The sequence below is a fragment of the Pteropus alecto genome, unplaced genomic scaffold (genome assembly GCF_000325575.1).
Source record: "Pteropus alecto unplaced genomic scaffold, ASM32557v1 scaffold106, whole genome shotgun sequence".
NCBI lineage: Eukaryota > Metazoa > Chordata > Mammalia > Chiroptera > Pteropodidae > Pteropus > Pteropus alecto.
Window position 1 is genome coordinate 4,951,165 of NW_006442103.1, and position 22,760 is coordinate 4,973,924.

The window sequence follows — 22,760 nt, forward strand, 5'->3', positions numbered from 1 at the left end:
ATGATATGTTTCTATATTTTTTTCTTAAATGTCATATATAGCTGAGACTTGTATTCATTTTTACCCAGTGGTTTTTAAGTGGAGATGACTCGCCCCCACCCCACTCAGAAGACACTTTTGATTGCCACAGCTGAGGCATCTGGTAGCCAGAGATACTGCTAAACTTAGAATACACAAGACAGCCCCGCCCCACACACACAATAAAAAGAAATACCTAGCCCCAAATGTCAGTAGTGCCAAGGTTGAGCAACCCAGTTTCTAAACCCAAATAATATATTTTAAAAGTGCTCCCCCACACAGATTCTATGGCTAGGCTTTGGGGGGTTAGCATAGAGTCTTTTCTCACAGGTTAGATTTTAAAGTCTGCATATAAGAATAATGTACAGTATTCATAGTATACACAATATCTGTGTATATAGTATCATGGATATGGTGGGAGGCAGATCAGAACTGAAATAAACAAGAAAATTTTTAATAACACTGAACACTTATCATTTACTATATGGGCAGCACTGTGGTAAGCAGTATTTTTTTTTTTTAACTATTAGATCACTTAATTTTTGCAAACCTTTGGAGCTAAGACACTTTTCATGATTTGGATGAGATAATAAGTCTCTTAGGTCATAGAATTAGGAGCTTATAGAACTGAGAATCACATTTGGGCAGTCTGGCTGACCTGTAGTTTTAACTGTTATACTATCTTCAATGGAGTATGGCCACGTACCAGGTGGTTAAAATGCAATATTTCATTGTTTCTTAGACTACTTTTTCAAATTTTAACATCTCTGAAATCAGAATGTATTTTAAAGTCAATGACATATCATAATTCAAATTGGCAGTATTTTTTTTAGTGGCACCTAAAATAGTACATATTTTAGTCAATGGTGTCATAGATTCAAAATTTCATATGTAGGCCTTCTTTATAACCTATTTGAAGCTATAGACACTTGTTCTTCAAAGCAATATTTGCTCATATGTACATAAACCAGCTACATTAGAAACTTTTGTTGTTAAACTCTATGACCTAATTTTGCCAATGTTTTATTAATGTCCTTTTAAGATTTCCTTGCCCTATTTTCAGAATGTATAAATTTATGATTACACTGAAGTTATGTCTAGTATCTGTAAGCAATAAATTTGATATTTATTCAAATAAATATATTCTTTTTCTTTACTAGGAAGAAAATACTCGGAAAAGAATCCTGTGTCCTTTAGATCCGAAACAGTAAGTATGGGGTCAGATAAGGGTTTTTCTGTGCTGGAAACAGTAATTGTCTTATTTTAAACAATTTTCTCTTTAAATTTAGCACAGTATATGAAGATCAACTAGCAAAGCATTTGAAAAAATGTAACTCAAGAGAGAAACCAAAACCTGTGAGTATTTGATCAGTAAATGAATGGTGAAACATTGTATGTAATGTTTATATATACTTAGTAGATTACAAACGTGAATATTTAATAAAACTTGTCTCAGAAGGCTTGAATATGATAACTACATTTGAGTATGTAAAAGCTAGCACTATGTCAGACTGTGAATCCACTTATAGATGATCGAGTTTTATGCAACAAGAGTGTTGTTCAGAGAATAATTTCACTATTTATTCAAAAATATTTACTTAGTACCTACTAAATTTATTTCAATAAAATATGATCCCAACCTTCAAAGAACTTATTTGAAAATGGTAAGTAAGCTTGTAAATAAATGGCTATTATTTAATAATTTCAATGGAAGAAGTACACGTGTGATAAGAGCATATACTTGTATAAAAATTAAAATTAAATCCAAGGAGTCTAGAAAAGCTTCCCAGAGAGAATAACACTTGAGCTGAGTCTTGATTTGGTAAAGAAAAGGAAGAAGAGTCCTTCTAGGTAGAAAGAACTGTCTGTGCAAAGGTAGAAACTGAGAAACCACATGATGCTTTTAAGGAATTTGAACTTTATTCTGAAAGATACAGGGAACCACTGAAATATTTTAAGCTAGGGAATGGTGTGGTCAGATTTACCTCTTAAAAAGCTTTCTCTTAAAGATTGTAAGAGAATGGCTTGAAATCAGAAGGACTAGTTAAGGGGCTATTGCTGAAGTCCAGATGGAACATAAGAGACTGAATTAAAGAAGATGGAAAGGATGGGGATAAACACAAGAATTATTTATGTAACAGAATCAGTAAAACATAGTGACTGGAATTTCGGGATTGAACACATGAGTCTGAAACTCAGTAGAGAGGTTAGGCAAATAATCTAGATTTGGAAGTCAAATACATACAGGTTATAGGCGAAGCTTTGGATTTTTAAGTTACTTAGGGTAAGAGATTGGGAGGGGGATTTGTTTATTCAATGGATAGTAACCAAGTTCTTATCCTAGACATTGTACCAAGCACCCTGCCTAGAAGAACATTATGATCTAGTGAGAGAGATGAAAAATGCAATATTATGTGTGTTAAAATAGACTAAGTAAAACAATTGCATCAAAAACAATAAAGTACCTAGGAATAAATTTAACCAAGGAGGTAAAAGACTTGTACTCGGAAAATTATGTCGTTGAAGAAAGAAATTGAAGAAGATACAAATAAATGGAAACATACACTGCTCATAGATAGGAAGAATTGACATTGTTAAAATGTCCATATTACCCAAAGCAATCTATAGATTCAATGAAATACCTATTAAAATACCAATGGCATTTTTCACAGAACTAGAATAATCCAAAAATGTATATGGAACCATAAAAGACCTTGAATAGCCACGGCAGTCTTGAGAAAGAAGAACAAAGTTGGAAGTACCACACTGCCTGATATCAAACTACAGGGTTTAGTAATCAGAACAGCATGGTACGGCACAAAAACGGAAACATAGATCAAAGGAACATAATAGCCCAGAAATAAATTCACGCTTATGTGTTCAGATTAAGTATGAGAAAAGGGGCAAAAATATACAATGAGGTAAAAACAGTAAACTATTCAATAAATGGTGTTTGGAAAACTGGACAAATACGTGCAAAAAAGTGGAACTGGACCACCTTCTTATACCATGTAGAAGAATAAACTCAAAGACTTAATTGTAAGACCCCCCTAGAAGAAAACATAAGCAATAAACTCTGACATTGCTCTTAGAAATATTTTTTTCTCATATATCTTCTCAGGCAGAGAAAACAAAAGAAAAAATAAACTAATGGGAAACCATCAACAAAACAAAACCTACTGAATGGGAGAAGATACTTGCCTATAATATATCTGATAAGGAGTTAATATCCAAAATTTACAAAAAAAGTCATACAACTCAAACCTAAAAAAACAATCCAAATAAAAAATGAGCAGAGGACCTAAATAGGCATTTCTCCAGAGGACATACATACAAAATGATGCTCAATATCACTAATCAACAAGAAATGCAAATTAAACCACAGTGAGATATCACCTCACCTGTCAGATTGGCTATCATCAGTAAATCAGAAAACAAGTATTGGTAAAGATGTGGAGAAAAGGGAACCCTTGTGCACTGTTAGTGGGATTGCAAATTGGTAGAGCCACTATGGAACACAGCTTGGCAGTCCTTCCAAAAAGTTAAAAATAGAACTACCTTATGACCCAGCAGTTGCACTTTGGTTATTTATCCAAAGAAAATCACAACACGAATTTGAAAAGATATATGCACCACTATGTTCACTGCAGCACGATTTATAGTAGCCAAGATATGGAAGCAACTTAAGTGTCAAGAGAAAATCGGATAGAGGTGGTACATATATACAATGGAATGTTACTCATTAAAAAAAAAAAAAATGAAATCTTACTATTTGCAATGACACGAATGGACCTAGAGAGTATTATGCTAACTGAAATAAGTCAGAGAAAGACAAATATATGATTTCACTAATATGTGGAATCTAAAGAATAAAATAAACAAAACAAAAACAGACTCATAGATACAGAGGACAAACTGGTGATTGCCAGATGGAAGTGGGGTTGCGGGGCTAGGTGAAAAAGCTGAAGGGATTAAGAAGTACAAATTGGTAATTACAAAATAGTTTCGGGGATGTGAAGTACAGCATAGGGAATATTGTAATATAACAATATTATTGTAAATAATATTATAATAACCACATATAGTGCTGGATGGGTACTAGACTATGGGGATCACTTCATATATAAATGTTTAACCATTATGCTATACACCCGAAAATAATGTAAAATAATATTACATATTATTGAAAAATTTAAAAAATACAAATAAGATAGATTAAGTACAGAGTGCTATGGAAGTATCGAAGAAGAGAGCCTGACTCTTTTGGGGGAGAATGTAGTGGATGAAAGAGATCAGGAAGGGGTCAGGAAGGGGTCAGGAAGGACCAGAATGATGATAATGATACCGGGTAGCCAGACTGGATGGCATGAAAGGAACACCAGAAATTAGCTGAGAAAAATGAATTGAGGTCTTTAAAAGGTAGAAGAATATGATTAGGAGCAAGAGAATCACTATACTTTGTACTAATAGTACAAAGTTATAGTCAGAGAGTGAGTTAATGGAGTTTAAGATTTTAGAGGTTAAATGGTTCACAGTAATGTCAGAGTCTGCAGGGCCCTTGGAAATAGTTTGCCGAAGTGGAGTGAAGGTCATTAGAATTAAGACGGTCAAGCAGAGCTGTTATGTTGGGTGACTTGAAAACGTTGTATTGGCTAAACTTAAGGAAATAACAGCATCATATTTTCAAGCAAACAAGTTAACCTAACAGGCTTGTGGCTGCTGGCAGAAGATATGAGACTCCTGGGTCAAAAGCAAAGGACTTTATTACTCATTGCACAGCAAGCAACATGAGGTTCTTGTCTGCATCAATTCCCCTTGTTCCCTAAGGCCCTCAAAGTTAACACAGAGGGGCCTATGTGGATGCTGTACGTTTTGGTACATAACTTGTGCCATAGCTAAAGAACCCCGAGGTTAGGAAATGCAGATCTCTTAAAATGGGCAGTAAGGAGACCTGCCTGACCTTGGATCCAGAAGTAGACATTTCTTTATTATACTGTACAGTAAGCAGGCCTGCCATCTGCTCTAGAAGGAGACACTGTTACTGTCTTCCAAGATTGCTTGGTATACAGATGTCCTAGCAACGATAGTCTGGAACAAAGGTAGTCAATGCCTCTGCTTGTAAAACTTTCAGATAATGGAGAGGCCTGTGAAGAATTGTCTCCCAGTAGCACCTCTCAGTCATTTTGACAACAAAATATCCCCCATACATTTCCAAATGCTTCCCAATTGAGAACCACTAGGTGAGATGGCATAAACTTAAAAGAAAGTATTTTTACATTAAGATGGGTAGCAGAAAAAAGATGAGCACCCCAGTTACCCCGTAGTAAAAAGAATGTTACCTGTACTTTCAAGTATGTGTGGAGGTTATCTTCCTGTCCAAGGTTTTAGTTAAGGCACACAAGTAGAATATGTGTTCAGGGAAAATTTTTGAGAGGAGGTGAATTTATTAAAAGTGGAATATCCCTGCTCAGATTCCTTTGCATGCAGGGACACAGTGGAAAGGAAAGGAAGAAAAGCAGTAGGGCGAAGACTTGGAGGAAAGAAATGCAGGATGGTAGTAACCTACTACCCTGTGTATGTGTGAAACTAGGAACCCAGGTAAAGTCTTACCACTATTCCACTTTACTTTGCAAGACTGTTCAGCTTTTTAAAAATTGTATACACCAAATGACGATAAATTGGTGATGTTTCTCCAACATAGTTTTCACATTTAAAAATCTAGTCCATGACAGAAGTTACCTGGAGCACCCTTTGCAACCATTTTAAACTAAGAACATATCCAATTATAGTATTTATAGCTAATTTTCCATTATAGTTTTGCCAGTCATCCCACAAAACATTGTAATACCTGCTGTTTTCACTTGTTCCATTTAATCACTGATTTCTATTGTTATCCATGTAGGTAAAGGTAGCAACACACAATCAGCATGTCAGCTTTCTGCCACGTGTGTAACAAAAACTATTTACAATGCATAATGTCCCACAAGTTGCTTTTACTTTTAAAACAAGATTTTTAGAAATAGTACTATTTCATTCATCTATATCTACATGGTCCAACATGGTAGCCACTAGCAGGTGTCACTATTTAAATTTGAGTTAATTAAAATTAAATAAAATTAAAACTACAGTTTTAATTTTCTCAGTCACACCAGCCATATTTCTAGGCTAGTGGCTACCACATTGGCCAGGGCAGGTATAGAAAACTGCTGACCTAGTTCCTTAGCTGGAATCTATCTGTCCGAAGATGGACTAGAAGAGTCTCACTTAATTTAAACAATATGGTATCATAGGACATTTCTGTTTTCCATTTTAATTAGTATTTTAAATAGAAGATATTAGACCTAAACCATTATAATATCTATACCTTATCTCTGGTTTTGGCCATGCTGCCTGTCTGAGAAACAGCCATGTGTAGTTGATACTTTGTTGTTTTTGCTTTAATACCATAAACAAAACTGGTACAGTCCTCAATCTATGCCGTAGAAAGGTAAAAACTATAATAAAAATTACTAAAGAATTTCTTCAGCTACAAATGTTTATTCATGTAACTACCTTACTAAGATATAAGATCCACAAACACAGAGATATTTGTCTGTCATATTCTCTGCTGTGGTGAATTCTCACCACCTAAAGCAAATGAAGGACCACAATAATTAATGAGTAAATGAATGGGCCGAAGGGAGGATGGTAGGCATAGAGTAGGGCAAGAAGAGAAGGATCAGTTTTCAGCATAATTTTTGTAAGTTTTTCACATTAATAAATTTTTTATGTTTTTGTTTTTATTAAGGACTTCTTTATTCAAGATATTAATGCAGGCTTAACAGATGAAACAGAAGTACCTGAACAATTAGTAAGTACTTGACTTAATATTTTAAAAAGTATTTATAAGTTATCTCCATATTGTGAATAAGCTGTGTTCCAATTTTTGTTTGGAATAAATTAATTGTGTTGAATTTAGAATTCATTTTTATGTAGAATTGATATTCTTAGTGATGGTTAGTTCCCAGACCAGCTCATGTCCCATCTTTGTATATAGGTTCCAATTTCTTCTCTCTCTGAAGAGCAGTTGGAAAATTTAATCAAGAAATTGAGAAAAGCAAGCGAAGGTAAGTCTACCTGGAGTTGCAAGTTCAAGTTTTTAAGAACAATGAGGCGATATATGAATTGATACCAGTGTGGTTTAAAAGATGTTTGCTGCCATTGTTCAGAGCCCTGCGGTTTCTTGTTTGGTTGCTTAATCTGTTGTGTTTATGTTTGGCACAGGTCTGAGCTCTACACTTAAAGATCAAATTATGTCCCATCCAGCATTGCACGACGCCCTTAATGACCCTAAAAATGGTGATTCTGCAACCAAACACCTGAAACAGCAGGTACGTTTAGGCCATAGTAACACTGCTAAAAATGTTTTTTTTTTGTTGTTCATTTGTGAAAAGCTAAGGTTCTATTCTTTATAAATATAGTTACTAATGAGATTTTGTTTAGTTTACTTTTCAGGGTACAGAATCTTTCCATTTCAAAAAATGTGCATAAACATATAAAAAAATTTTGCCATAGATATGGTTCTGAGTACTGTGTGTTAGGTATATTAAAGCAAGAGAAAAAATTTAAAGCCAAACAAATTATCAATGTGAACATGCTGCCTTATATAGAAATTACCTTGCTATTTTCCCATTTGAGCCAAATGTGTTTGCTCTCGTTTATAAAATAATCTCGTGAAGTTTGCAGGCTTCTATTTTAGGTAACATTGAAAAATTAAAGTTACTTGGTCCAAGAAGATGCTTTGTTGAGTTTGGAGCAGGAAAGGGAAAATTATCTCATTGGGTTGATATTGCCTTAAAAGATGCTGAAAAAGTTCACTTCATCCTAGTAGAAAAGGTGACCACAAGATTCAAGGTAAGTGAAACCAGTATATTGGTAATCAAACTTTGTTTGCACTTTTCTTGTTAAAAAAAAAAAAAGAAAGAAAAGAAAATGATACTCAGAAACATGTCTGTTAAAGAAAATGAATTTTTTGTTTATTTGATTATAGTTTTTTATTCTAATTACATTGGCTTAAACTGAAGGTAGTTTTTAATCCAACTTTTGACAGTCCCTTGATCTGAGTTCTTAAAATTATTCGCAGAGACAAGAAAATATGTGGAAAGAGCCAAGCTCAAGCTAGGAATTAAAAGTCTTGGGTCCTAATCCTACCTCTGCCACTTACTAACTCTTCATTCAGTAAACATTTCTTGATTATACTGCCAGGCACCATGATAGACATTGGGTAGGTAAAGTCAAATAAGACAAAGTCCCTGTCTTCTATTACTTATATATAGAAAGAGGAGACAGACAAATCAATAAAAGATTATAGGAAGTGTTGCACTATGAAAAACGTCTGCAGAGTTTAGTGTTGGTTCAAAGAGACAAGTTTCACTGCAGGGAAAGGATGGTGATTGACTGCACAGAAAAAGTGATGCTTTAGCTATATATTGAAAGGTGAGTTAGCGTTTGCTAGATAGAGGGTTTGAGAAGCATGCTAGGATGCAAGGATAGTGTAACCAAATGCCGGAAACAGCAAAGAGACATGGAAACATTGCTGCGTGATGGGAGGACGTGGTGCGAAGCAGAGTTCAGCAATGATGAGAGGAAAGGAGGGCTACATTATGGAAGGTCTCATTTGTGCTGTGGAAGGAGTATGACTTTATCCTGCTATGTTGTGAGGATATAATGGGCACAAGATTTAGTTCCTATCTTCAAGAAGCTTACTCTAGCGGGGCAGCATTCTAACTATTTTAAGGCAGTACACTAAGTGGCTTATAATAATGGTAAGTACCAGATGCTTTAGGAGCATGAAAATGGGATACCAGCCTCGATCTAATGTGGGTCACGGAAGGTTTCCTAGAGGAAGTGACAGTTGAGAAGAGACTAAAAGAATTTATGAATTGGTGAAGTAAATAAAAAGAGTTTTTAAAAGTTCATGCTAGCAGTACTATTAAAGCTATATTAAAGAGCCTAAAACTTGAAGTAGGAAGATTAATTATAAGATTATTATTATCTAATTATCCAAGTAAGAAATAGATCAGAGCTAAAGTGTGCCAGTGGGATGGAGAGGAGGGGGAGAATGTGAGAAATGCTAAGATGTTGGAAGCTGCAAGATTTGGTCATTTATGATTTATAAAGTATGAGAGAGAAGGAGTTATTTCGGGTGACATATGTCACCCGAAAGGGAATATAGGAAGAGGGAAAATAGATTTGGAGGGAGAAAGAATGAGTTCGGTTCTGAATGAGTCTGCTGTTGAGGTTGAGCTTTCTAGTTCACAATTGAATATGTGTCTGATGCTCATCAGAGAGGTCTGGGCCACAGTGTAGATTTGTTAATCATAGGCATGTGGATATAGATTAGAATGGCTGTGATTTTTCGGAGAGAATATGAAGAGCGAGCCAAAAATGGTATGTTAGGGGGCTGACAGAGATAAAGGAGCAGGCAAGTAGTGAACCTTAGTTCCTTCATCAGTGAATTGGGAATGTTTAGAGTTAAAGGAAATAATGTATACATAGTAATTTATAAAATTTTCAAGCCTTATAAAAATGTGTGATACTATTACTTGGAGTTTTTATCAAATAGACAATCTTAAATTTTTTTATGAATGATCCTCTTTTTAAACATTAAAAAGTAAAATGGAAACATTCTGAATTTTGAAAACAAATAGAAGTTTTTCATAAAACTTTTTTTTAACATAAAAAGCCATTGTTATAATAATATTCTGTTTATGCAGGTAGATGGCAAACACAGAAAGAAAAATTCAGTGTTTGAAAGACTTCAAATTGATATTCAGCACCTGTGTTTGAGTAAGTTGCATAACTTTCAGTTGCTGTACCATAAATCATAGAAGTTTCAAACTCTGAGGGTTGTTTAGAAATTCAGTCATACAGAACAATGCTTCAGGGAAAACAAAGTAAATCAATGTATTGCTAATATAGAATGTTATATATTATGTGTGTATATTGAAAAGTGAATTAGCGTTTGATAGATAGGGTTTGAGAAGTTAGCTGTATATTTAGATGTAAATTCAATTAAGGTTGAAACTTTACGAAGTTGTCTTTCAGTATCAATTAGAAATGAAGTGTCGTACTAGGGAATAGTTTAAAATTTTTGATAGCATGTCCTCGTGTTGCCTCATTGTCGTGTTTAAATGAATTACTGAGTCTTTTCATACCATACACTAACCTTTGCCTATAGTTAACATAACTTTACTCAAAACATTAAAGAAATGTGATAATTCTCTGTTTAGCTAAGGTGTAAACTATGCTTCGTAGAAATTTAAATTGTACAAGACAAAATACTAACATCGCTATGGGACTCGTACACACACACACCTTTAATCGTACTCTGTAGTGTCCTTTCTATATCTTTTTATAGTTTTTCATATTATTTAAAATGAAAATAATACAAAAATATCCCAGCAATCTCTTTCATCCACTAATTTTAATGCAGGCTCATAAAGCAACCTAGTATTTATATATAAATGACTATTTAAAATTATTCAACTAAATATATTACTTTTCTGAAGTTGTAAACCCTAAACAAATTTTTATGCCATGAATTGAATTCTTATTAAATGAAAAATGGCCTACCATATTTCTTAAATAGTTCCTATGACTCTTCTATGCCTACCATGTGCCCCCATCCCATATTTTTAAAATAAAATAAGAGAAACGAATAGAGATTAATGAAGAGAGATTAATAATTGGGCAAATATTTATAGTCTAGTTTAATACTGACCTTAGAATTTGCGTTAATTTTGGAAAATCTCTCTCTCGTGTGCTAAGCAGTGACCTACCCAAGATGAGAGCCACAAATCAAAGTTTTGATTGTAATCTCCTGATTTCTGTACTTCAGAGTGTTGGTTTTTTTTTTTTTTTGATGTTTAAAATAAAAGACATTTAATGACATACAGAGTGATTAAAGGTAGTTTTCGAAATGAGTACGAGGTGGCATTTACTTAGAGGACTTCTCTTCCTTTCTGCAGGGTTGGAATTTACTATTAATCATTTTAGGGGAAGAGAAAGAATAGGAAATATTGAACGAGTTTACTGTGAACATTTTCTCCTTTTTTCTTTCTGTTTTTTGTTCTTTTTTCGGGGGCGGGGGTGAGGGGCTTTTATTAAAGTTGCATATGTGTGGTTAAGAGTCAGATAGTTCTACAAGTTGTTATAAAAACAGCAGCAGCTTGTTCCTTCCTTGCCATTTCTCTCTTCAGAGACAACCACATACACCTCTTGTAGGTGAATTTTTGTACTTACGTAGTCTCTAACTACAGGCTTATATATTTTGCTTCTTGTTTTTTCAAACATTGTCTATTGATTTTTCCCTATGGGAGATAGGATTTTCTTCCCTTGCTCCACCTCAAATGTGTACACTTCCCATTCCTCATCTTCCTGATATGCATTAAATGCTTAAGTGCTTTTTCACAGCTGAGCCATGTAGTAAATTAAGTTACCTTTTTTCTGTACTATTTTTATTGTTTGTAGAGTTAATAATTAATTTATAATTTTGTTTACTTAGTCTTTTAAAAATGTATTTGGCATAATACATACATCAAGTGTTCTCTCAGTTTCCATTTTCCTGAAAAAGTCTCTCCTGGATCCTTCAGACCTGTTCCAATCCAAACTGGGTGCTCTCTGTTCTTGGGGCACAGTTGTCAAACTTAAAACCCTCTTTAGTCTCACCCTGGGGATTCCCTTCATTCTCAGAGGTTGGAACTTCTTTTTCCACATATTATCTTATACATTCTGTCTCCTTTTCTTTCAGAATTTGTGAGTTTATGCCTTTAAAAAAATCCCTTTATTTTTATTTCGATAGAGTTTTAGGAGGTAGCAAACTAGATGCTTGTATTTGATCTGCCATCTTTTCCCAGAAGTTCATCTGCTCTGTTTCCTAAGCCCAGAGAAATGGGGGAGAAAGGGAATGAGGCAATTTTCAAGCATAAAAGCAGAAGAGCTTTCTCAGACATCCTTTCTACTCACCCTAATTGATGATCAGTTTCCTGAAACACCTAATTCAAACCTCTGTATTCCCTGGCATGGGCCAACTATTCCACTTGTTACCAATTTCTGCCATCATGGAATCCCTTCTGAATGCAGGCAACAGAAAAGTGGAAATACTTACTAAGTGCCTCCATTGGACAATTCACTGTGCTAGGTGCTGTAGCTGGCTTTTTAAAGGGGAAGCATGGTTTTTATTTCAGAATTTCACAGGAAGGAACATGAAGAAGGGGAAAAAATGGAAGCTATAACTGTGATGTAGTACATTTTACTACGTTATAGATGGTTTTCTTTTACTTTTGTAGCACTTATGAATACTTACTTTTATTCACAGTGCGAAAAGCTAAGATATCTTATTTGTGATCATAAAGTTATATTAAGAGCTCTATAGTTTGATTAGAATAATGAACATAGCATTTTATAATATATTTTAAATATATTATGTTGGTTATATTATTTATATATTATCACATCTATTATTTATGCAAAATAAATCTTCTAGTGAAGAAAGTTTTCAGTCCTTTTATCAATGGGTTAATAACATTTAGCAAAATAAGGTTTTGACAGAGGAAAGTCCTGAGCCAGTGTAGAAGAGATAGCATTGCCCTAAGGGTCAAGAAACTTCAACTCTAATTCTGACTCTGTCAGTAGCCATCTGTATTACTTATCAAGCCACTGCGTCTTTGAGCCTCTTATTCCTAAGCTACAAAGTAAGAATTGTTTAGTTTCTTCCATCCTAAAATTCAAAGATTCTAATTAGTTCTCTGTTTCGGGAGGCCACATTAAGGCCTTATCTCACATGGGAACTTAGTTCTCTTTTCCTTTTATTTCAGACAAGATTCCTGTACTAAGCAAAGAAAAACTGCCTGTGGTAGGAATTGGAAAGCATCTGTGTGGTGTGGCGACAGGTAAGTAAATTTACTAATAATGTCTAAATTAATACATGAAGTCTTAGCTGAACATGGCCTAGACCATTTACATAATCTCTTTCAAACAGTATACATCACTATGTTCACTACTCAATCTTCGTAGGAGCACTGACCCAGTGTTATATCACAGCAGCTTTCCTATTGATCTGCTCATTTGGCCATTTTGTAGGACGAATCAAGGGTTTTGTGTGTAAATGCTCTGTCATACTGGACCTTCAGGTTCTTTGGATTATATTTCAACCAAAAAGGAAATGAATCATTTATGGAAACTGTATGATTTCACCCCAGAAGCCACTGATTTTTTTAGAGGAGTTACTTGGCAGGGACTCTGAAACTTCTCCCACTGGAAGGTGATCGTGTGTCAAGATTCTAAGGGAAAGGGAAAAATAATACTAGTTAAAAAATCTAAGATATCTTGTTTTAGCACTTTGATCCACCAGATTTAGCATGGTACGGTGGAAAGAGCATGAGCTTTGAAATCAGAGAATCTGGGGTTCAACTCTGCTGTGTGACCTGGGCAACTTACTTTAACCTTTCTGAACTTGGGTTGTCTCAACTGTCAAATGGGGATGATAATAATATATAATTTACCAAAGTACATGTAAAGTGTCTGGTACATATTGGTGCTCAATAAATGTTAACTGTTGTTACATCTTCCTGGCTCCTGCTAGTTTTATTATCTACCTACATGGGGAACTTGGAGCTTCCATAAGACATTATTCAAATTGGCTGGAAATGGCTTTGAGAATTATATATTTGTGTTATCCTTCATAGTTTTTAGATGACTTTTAGTTATTTATTTCATTTAACCCTCATAAAAGCCTTCTTAAGTAAGCCAGTTCTGTCCTGGGGAGGAAAAAAGGCAAACTCTTTTACTCCTGTGTATCTAACCCAAGTTTCTTGGAAGTATAATCCATATTGGCTGTTTCTTGTGTTCCACTCATTATTCCCCCCCTTGATTCACTGTATTTGAATTTCGCCTTCATCACTTTATCATTATCTTACTGAAAAAATCTCTACTGCAGTTGCTAACCCTTCTCAAGGTTCTGTTTCCTTCTCCTTTGTGACTCTTTCTTCGTTCTACCCCCTCCATCTCTGCCATTCTTTCTCTGTGTCTTTCATGGGCTCCTTCCACTACCTGTCCTTTAATACTAATATTCAGACCTGTCTGCTATACACCTAATCTGCCTTTCCCCTTCTTAGAACTCTTCAGCAGCTCCCAATCACTGACAGCATGAATGAAGTCCAAGCTCTTTAACATGATGTCTTAGTCTCATTCTAGCCTCTACCTTTCTCTCTCCGCCACTCTCTGCCTCCGGATTTACTAGTCAGCAAATTCAAACCCTGAATGCTTTCCCATATACTATATTGTACCCACCCACCCAACAAAAAACTGGTCAGTTTGTCCTTACCCTTCGGCTCTGTTGTCACCACTTGCAGGGAACTTCCTTAAGTAAGATACTCTTCCTTCATGTGTTTCATGATATTCTCTGCAAATCTTTACTTTATTATATTTTAATTGTATATCTAATTCAACCACTATGCTGTGAATTTTTTGAGCATAGGAAATGTGCTAACATAATGATTGACATATATAAGAACTCAGTAAATGTTTGAATGATTAATCTTGGCCACCAATTTGCTATGTTTCCTTGTCTATCTAGGTATGTGGCTTTGTTTCTTAAGTTCTCTGTAAGGGAAAGGTTAAGATAGATTGCTAAAGCTCCTTCTGGTTCTAAAAGAACTTCATTCTTTTAATAATTTTTCTGGTTATTTATATTTCTGAAAATCAATCTAATGTAAATAAAACATTGACTGAATATATTTTGTCACAAAATAAGTTTATAAAATAATAGATTAACTATCGCTTTCTCCGAATAAGTTCCTAGTAAGATTTGTTGATTTAAATTCATATATTGAATTAAATTTACTAGTGAAATATCAGATTATTTAATAGTAACTTGTGATACTTAGGGTAGTAAAAATTTTAAATATATGTTTTTGATTGAACAGGCACAGCATGCCAATCTAATCGAACAGAAAAATGTGGGTTTTACAGCATATATTTGGAGTCTTATCAGTATTGTCAACAATATAGCAGTCTTCAGAGAGAAATAGTTGTAATTATCAAAAATCTATTTGCTGAGTTTTTAAATGTACTATAAAATTTTCATTTTCATATGGAGTACCTTCACCTCTAAGCTTATATCAATATAATCGTTATATCTACAAAGTCTTGCACATGAAAGACATTTAGTAACTGCTGAATGAATGTATAATACAGTGAGTATAATACAGGTGGCCGAGATTATTCATTCATTTCCGCAGTCTGATTTCTCTTGTTAACTCTTCAGCTCGTCACTATTTTCTGTGTACATCTTACCTTTCAGGACTGACACCTAACACTAACTTAAGCAGATGCTTAGCGGATGCCTTTCCTCTTTATTTCTTTCTTTGGTTTTCTTAAGATCAAAGCTGTCCTGGAATATAAGTGTTGGTAAATAAATTTTTTTCTGTACAAATCATTTCCTCAGCCAGGATAGGAGAAATAAGAGTCAATTCAAGTAGTTGGACCAAAATTTTCTGCAAACTGTTGCTCTTAAGCTTCAGATAGTTTTATTGGGAAGTAGACTTTATGGAGAAAAAATCATTAGAGAAAGATGATAATGAGAAAAGAGCAGATATGAACAAATTGATAATTCACAAAAGAATTATTACAGGTAGAAAGCTAAGTAGGTTTTTGTTGTTTTGGGTTTGGGGTTTTTAAAACCATACTGCTTAATAAATGCAAAAAAATATTTATTTTTAAAGATAATGTGGTTTGGGGGGCCACATAATTGTGTTTGCAGATCTTGCATTACGATGTTTGGTTGAAACCTATGCTGCCAGTTGTGAGGAAAGGAATGAAGAACCTTTAGCCAAACGCATAAAGAATGATAAAACAGAAAAAGAAATTAACACTTTGGCCAAAGAAGGAAATGAAAAAAGTGTCCCAGAGAAGTGGACCCCTGTGGCTGGCATTGTTATTGCACTCTGTTGTCACCACAGGTGTGATTGGAGACATTATGTGGGCAAAGAATATTTTAAGGCTTTAGGCCTTGGAGCTGTGGAATTCCACTATTTCCAGCGAATGAGTAGTTGGGCGACTTGTGGTATGCGGAAAACATCTTTGGACGCCTCAAATATTACCACAAAGAGAAAAGATCATCAGAATGATGATGGCGAAGAGCATGATGATGGGGGATACAGAATTACAGATGACAGCGTTGAGAGTCTGCCTGGGTAAGTGACTACTTTGAAATGCACATCGCTGCAGCAGAAATATTTTACTATTGCTGTACTTTCTTTTTGATGAATATTCCCAAAAACATATTCATGAAAATGTGTTTAACTATCTTATTGTGTATCTTAGAAGCATGGGACATAGCATGTAGTGTATTGTGGGTTATCTAGCAGCTTAGTCCCTTCTATTAACAAATAGAAGAGACTAAAATAATTTTTTATAAACTTTTACAAACTTTTAACAATGTTTTATGTGTGTTTATTCAATTTAGGTTTCTGACTGTTGAAGAAAAGAAGAAAATAGGGCATCTTTGTAAATTGCTGATTGACCAAGGCCGAATTGAGTATTTACAGCAGAAGAGATTCAGTCCTGCTCTGCAGTACTATACAGATCCTCTGGTGTCTTTAGAAAATGTCTTGTTAACTGCTTTACCAAATCATTCTTCATCACCAGAAACAACTACTTAATGGAAAAGAAATTTTGAACATCATCTGTCTTCCACCAAAAAAATAATTTTTAAATTGTATTTTTATATTCATGAAAATAGAATTTAATAGCAGATAATATGAACTTTAAAAAATGTTGGGGCTTCATTGAACTTTGGTAATAGCTTTGTTTTTTACTTGAGAAGTCCAAACATTAGAGAATTCACCAAATTCCAAAGTAATCTTCAGCAGGGCATCTGGAGTTATATTATCCATCAGTGTTTATAGAGATTGGCGAAGTAGTGGAACAGTTGACTTGATTATCTGAAACACACATAACATGTCACCATATAACTAGCACATTAACTTTCTACTTGCATTAATTTTAGAAATTTATTTTCCTTTGGCTTTACTTAATACTTTTTATTTCTCAAGTTCAAGATGTAATGATCAATTATCAGTTTCTAACAAGGGCTAATTTGAGAATTTGGCTTATGTGTGGATTTTTTTTCCATGCAGATCTGGAAAGGATAATCGATTACGATTTTTTTCATGCAAATGCAGAGATGTTCACAATTAATGAATTCACCTTCAGATTTTCAGAATCATACCTGTATCTATATATTATCAGAATTTTCCATGACAGACACCAAAACTAAAGAGATGTTTTCCAGGAAAAGAAAACTATTTCATTTTAGCAGATAATTATCTAGTTAAAACTTCCAAAAAGATGCTTAAAAGCCTAATTCACAAATTAAATTAAAATGTACAAATAACTTTTGAAGTTAATTAGGTATCTCATATCTTTTAACAGAACATTTTTACATGTGTAAGTACGAATATAAATATATTCTCTCCTTTCTGGGAAAATAATTTGGAATAAAGTGGAAACTAGATAGTGAAACCAAAATCCTTCTTACATTTATGCCTCATTTAACTCATTTCTATGCACAAGCAAATGTTAAACCAAACATGGCAGTAGGACTGTTATTCTTTTCCACATCTTATCCTTGATTTATTCTGCTTTTATAAAAATTGTGTTAACCTCACTGGTACATTTGCCAAAATAATATCTTGTAGATCAATGACTATATGAATTATGAATTAGAAGCCTAGCCTATTTTTAATTACTGACCTTTCTATTTTAGTTTAATCTCATAAGTTTTGTGAGACCGCCTAGGTTCAAATCCCAACTCTGCCACCTCTCAGCTGTATGACCTTGGGCATACTTAATCTTTCTTTGTGCCTCAATTTCCTCATCTTAAAATGAGGACGATGATAATAATAATACCTCACAAGGTTGTTGTAAACATTAAAGAGATAACAAATGTAAAAGTCTTAGAACAGTTCCTAGCACAGAGTGAGTCCTCAATAAATGCCAACTATTATTAATAGTACTAATTCATGAATCTGTTTTTAATAAACAATAAGCAGACTTGGTTTTATTATCTCTGTTTAAGTTGTAACCTTTTTACTCTTGTTATGTTTTATGTCAAATATTATTCAAGTAAGGTAGTTTGATTATATTTTAAGTTAGTTACATCCCCCAATCAAGAAAACATAAATGAAGATAATACATTATTCAGTGATTAACATGATTTACTGGGTCAGACAATGCCAATTTGCATTATACAGTCTGTTTTGTATTATTCAATAATTTGTGCCCAGAAATAAAAGATATTCTACATTATAAAAAATAATCTCAGTTATGTTTCATCAAACATACACACACACACACACACACACACACGAGAATTATAGTGAAACAGTCTTGTGGCCCATTTAACTTAATATGTTTCTGACAGTGGTACCAAGTCCTTTATGGAAAGTAAAGCTTGTCCATCAATATGCCAGCCATAGGTCAAGATTATTGTTTTCCCCAACCTTCTTTACTTCCATTAACATATCCCAAGAAAGTGATATGTGGGATATATACATAGCCCTCCCTTGACCTATAGAATTTGCAGGTTGAGCAACCCCCTTGAGCTTTAAATTTATCTACCCAACTTCTTCTGTATGCCTGCAGGTACATCAAATTTACTATGTTAAAACTGAAGCTCAACTTACACTCTACTACCTTATCCTGCCCACCAAACGAGCTTCTATACTTCATTTCCCCATCTCAGCATCACCATCCATCCAGCTGCTTGAACCAAAAACATTCTCATCTTCATGCAATTATCAATTCTGTCATCTACTTGTTTTTCATATATTTGTCCTCCACTTTCCAAAACTAGGCCCCAAACTATTACAACTCTTGTCTTCCTCTAATCCATCCTCCATGTCATTGCTTTTATGACCTTGCTACAACAGACTGAATCATTTTCTGAACATCTTTCTTTCGGTGTTGAAAAAAACTATTTTCTATAGCTGAAACACTCTGGAATAGTTTGCTCAGATTACACTCATTCTTTGAAACAAATATTTTAAGATTTAACTAAAATCTAGCTTTTAACTCAAAAATTCTTGATGTTTTAGTGAATTATAAAATCATCATTTCTAATAGTATACTATTTCATTTTTTTTTTTTTTTAATAAAGAGTTGTATTCCTTGTCTTCTTCCCCTAATCTTGGTTTAAGTTTAAGGCTTTCCTTCCTCAGTTTGAAAAATAAAGTGGTCTAATTCTAAATTATCAGAGGCTAAGTGATGGAAATCTATATTTTAACTATTGGTTAAAATCCATGTTCTCTTAATATTTTTCATTCCTAGGCAAAATGTTTTTTGCTATTTATGGATTGTAGAAAAAGAAGAAATGGCAGCGAAGGTAACATTCCTGAGAATAAACTGACATACATAACAAAGTGCTAGAACGAGGTAGGGAAGTTTTAAGAATTATATCTTCATTTGGTTGTGTTTGAAATGCTTGACCAAAGAAATTCATTTCCTCACTCCACTTGAAAGACTTTCAATATCTATCCAGCCTTTTTCTCTAAGCCTTTATCAAAATTGCGAACCAATTTGAATTTCACTTTTCTTCCTCCCATGATATTGACCAGGAGACCAGAATTTGACCAAAAAGGTAAGATAGAATGAGAAATCTATAAAGGAATTAATCTGTATAAATATTCCCCTACCAAAAAGAATATTTAACCTGGATAATATACAAATCTCATACCTGCTCTACTCCGTGACTCCTGTATGTATGTGTGCATGAACTGAAGACCAAATAATTCCTCTTCCTCTTCCTCTATGCCTTCACTGGGAGAAAGTGTTACTTCCAATTTCAGTGGGTTGTCTCTGAAGTTGACAAACCTAGCAGTTCACCAAAAAACAGTATTTTTATAGGTGCCATAAAAGTGTACGTTTATTTTTCTGGAGAAATACCAAATGATAATATACTAAATTACTCTTTTTTTAACTGGTTTCTTGTAAGTGAAGATCTTAGGGAGATGTGATATATCCTAAGAATCTTGAAATTTCTTTCATAGAAGAAAAAGATTAGCTTTCAACAACTTATTTTTGGTGCAGCTTAACTTCCAAGAGCAATTCTAATGCATCTGAAATATACAGATGCTCCTTGATTTAACAATGGGGTCCCGATAAACCCACCGTAACTTGAAAATATCATTAAGTCAAAAATGCACCTGATAAACCTAACCTCCTGAATATCATAGCTTAGCCTGGCATTCCTTAAACATGTTCACAACACTTAAATTAGCCTACAGTTGGACGAAGCCATCTAACACAAAGCCTACTTTATTAGAAAGGGTTGAATATCTTGTAATTTATTATGTGTATCACATCCGCACCATCAGAAAGCCAAAAAAATCATAACTTGTAAGTTCGAGGACTGTACAATTAATGCAATGAACTTAAAGTTTTTACGCATTTTTAGACATGTCTTTTTATCATTGTATCTTCATCTGGTACAAGGCTTAATTGTTGCTGAATAAGTGAATGAATGAATGATATTGTTATGGAAGTTGTGAGATTTGGTATCTTCGCTGTCAGGAAGTTAGATTTTGGAAGGAAGACACTGAGGGAGTTTGATAGTAATCAACTTAATAAGTTATATTTATAACATAATTGCCTATATCTATTTGAGTTATTTAGAAGGCAAATAATCACGATTTTTATGTTTTGGGTTTTTATATTACAGATAAGTTTTGTTAGCAGTTACAGAGATGATTTTCATGAAAATATTACCAACAGAGGGTGTTCCTTGAAGCTAATAAATACCAGCACTGCTTGGGTTTTATAGACTTTTCTTAAATAATTTAGACCAGTATTATAGGAATTCTATTTATAAATGCAGAATTTTAAAGTTGGAAGATTTTTAAGTGCATTTATTCATATGAATAAGAACTCAAATCTATTCAGAGTGAGTAATTTCTCAGTGTTACTTTGTTCTGCAGCAAGAAAAGAACATGTCAATTATGTTGAAAAATTTTTTACCTCAGATTGGTCATCTCTTCCATGCACAGTGGAATATCTTGCAGTTTATTGTTAGAGAGAACAAGAGTACCCAGATTTTTCATATTGCTGATAGTTTCTGGCAAGCATGTTATTTCATTTCGTTGCAGCCATAATGTATGTAGATTTTGCATTCTGAAGAATTAAAAGAGGCTTCTGCAATTAACCACACATAGTAGGAAAACCCTGGTTCTTATTAACTTAAAAATCAGAGAAATGTCATCTTTTTTAACATCTCCATTAACCAGTATACTTATTGGATTAACCGACTTCACATTACTTGATTATTAGGGAAACTGCATGGGGGAGTTAATTTCTACAGTATAGCCCTCATCCTGTGGAGGTACAAATAAAATCATTGTATTCCAAAATTCTTCACTATTCTCATAGAATTTCTTAAAGAAGAACTGCTGTAAATGTTATCTAATCCAAATTAGAGTTTTAAAAATCATAAATTATTAATATGCCTATTGAGGGCAAGACAAGTTTGCATAATTGTTAACAACCAAGACTCTGGAGCCAGGCTGTCTAGGTTGAAATCCTAGCTTGCACACTTAGTAACTGATCTTGAGCAATTTAGTTAACATCTCTGTGTTTCCTCCTCTGTTTGTAAAGCACCCAGAAGTGTCTGGCATGTACTATGCAATGTTCTGATTGTTGTGGCATGTTCTTGTCAATTTGTTGAAATCAGATAGCCAGTTTTTCTCTCCATGTAACTCTTTACTTATTTAGAATAAATGCAAACATTCTGTTAAATAGTAGCGTATTTAGAACTAAATTTATCTATTGTGATTGATTCTGCTTAGGGTCCCCTTTGCCTTGTTATTTCTTACTACTCATAGATAGCTTCAGCACATCTGTTGGTAGCATAAAAAGTTATTTATTTTACCTTTCTATGGTATCAGGAAGTTGTTCTAGTCTGTTGCTTCCCAAGTCAAGCCACTCAAGGGCAGGCATGTTCAACACAGCAGAAGGGATTGTGGTGAAGTGGTTCATACTCAAATCAAGGTGAGTAAGCTTTATCAAACTGCCGAGCTAAAAAGGAAAGCAAGGTTTTCAAAGTAAAGATCTGCAGTGTAACATACTGGAACACTCACATTGGTAAAAGGAAATATTTCACATCAAGGAATGTTCAATTATGCTTGGACTTTATTTAGTCATAGTAGTCCACAACATTTTTATATTTTTTATATTTGAAATAAAAATAAACCTAAGTAACCTCCAGTTAAAGCTCTCCTAGAAATTTTGTCTATTCAAAGAGAATGTATCTTCCCAAATAACGAAGTTACAGGATTTATAGAACCTGCCTGGCAGTGTTTGTTTCGTTTTATTTTGTTTTTGCTTTCTTTTTATCTAGTAATTGAGACTTACATGGGAAAACCCAAACTTTAAAATAACAGTTATCTTTATTGAACCCCATTCTTTGTGCCTGATGCTTTCCATACATTAGCTCAGTCATAAAATTTACTGTTTGGTAATTCTGTTTTTAAATGAAAACATCAAAAATTTATTACAAATAACATAACACCAGTGTGCTCAGTTTAAGAAGGATTTTTTTACATGACCATACCTCTACGTACTCCTCCCTTCTTCCTCTCCAGAGAAAACTCCTATCCTGGATTTGGTTTCTGTCCTTCCCATGCATGTTTTTAATGCTTTTATTACCA

The 22,760-nt window shown here is 34.0% G+C and overlaps 2 protein-coding genes and 1 long non-coding RNA gene across 4 annotated transcripts in view; 2 read left to right on the forward strand and 1 right to left on the reverse strand.

Annotated features, from left to right (window-relative positions):
- Positions 1–18,379, forward strand: part of TRMT13 (tRNA methyltransferase 13 homolog) — a 19,813-nt gene extending 1,434 nt beyond the window's left edge. The window contains exons 2-11 of one of the 2 annotated variants that reach the window (XM_006919561.3): positions 1,179–1,225; positions 1,308–1,374; positions 6,806–6,868; positions 7,055–7,124; positions 7,282–7,388; positions 7,744–7,911; positions 9,774–9,846; positions 12,876–12,950; positions 15,821–16,253; positions 16,526–18,379. In XM_006919561.3, coding sequence (XP_006919623.1) covers positions 1,179–1,225; positions 1,308–1,374; positions 6,806–6,868; positions 7,055–7,124; positions 7,282–7,388; positions 7,744–7,911; positions 9,774–9,846; positions 12,876–12,950; positions 15,821–16,253; positions 16,526–16,721 — 1,299 coding nt within the window. In that variant the 3' untranslated portion in view covers positions 16,722–18,379. The remainder of the gene's footprint in view (positions 1–1,178; positions 1,226–1,307; positions 1,375–6,805; positions 6,869–7,054; positions 7,125–7,281; positions 7,389–7,743; positions 7,912–9,773; positions 9,847–12,875; positions 12,951–15,820; positions 16,254–16,525) is intronic. The other variant, XM_006919562.3, reaches the window with a different exon arrangement.
- Positions 16,948–22,760, reverse strand: part of LRRC39 (leucine rich repeat containing 39) — a 22,706-nt gene continuing 16,893 nt past the window's right edge. Inside the window, exons 5-8 of the mRNA XM_025052266.1 lie at positions 21,983–22,128; positions 21,076–21,228; positions 19,796–19,932; positions 16,948–17,003 (exon numbers count right to left, since the gene is read on the reverse strand). Of these exons, the coding sequence (XP_024908034.1) occupies positions 16,948–17,003; positions 19,796–19,932; positions 21,076–21,228; positions 21,983–22,128 (492 nt within the window). The remainder of the gene's footprint in view (positions 17,004–19,795; positions 19,933–21,075; positions 21,229–21,982; positions 22,129–22,760) is intronic.
- The window catches only part of LOC107196242, a 7,030-nt gene continuing 3,770 nt past the window's right edge, over positions 19,501–22,760 (forward strand). The window contains exons 1-2 of the long non-coding RNA XR_003048662.1: positions 19,501–19,699; positions 21,999–22,101. This is a non-coding gene — a long non-coding RNA (uncharacterized LOC107196242). The remainder of the gene's footprint in view (positions 19,700–21,998; positions 22,102–22,760) is intronic.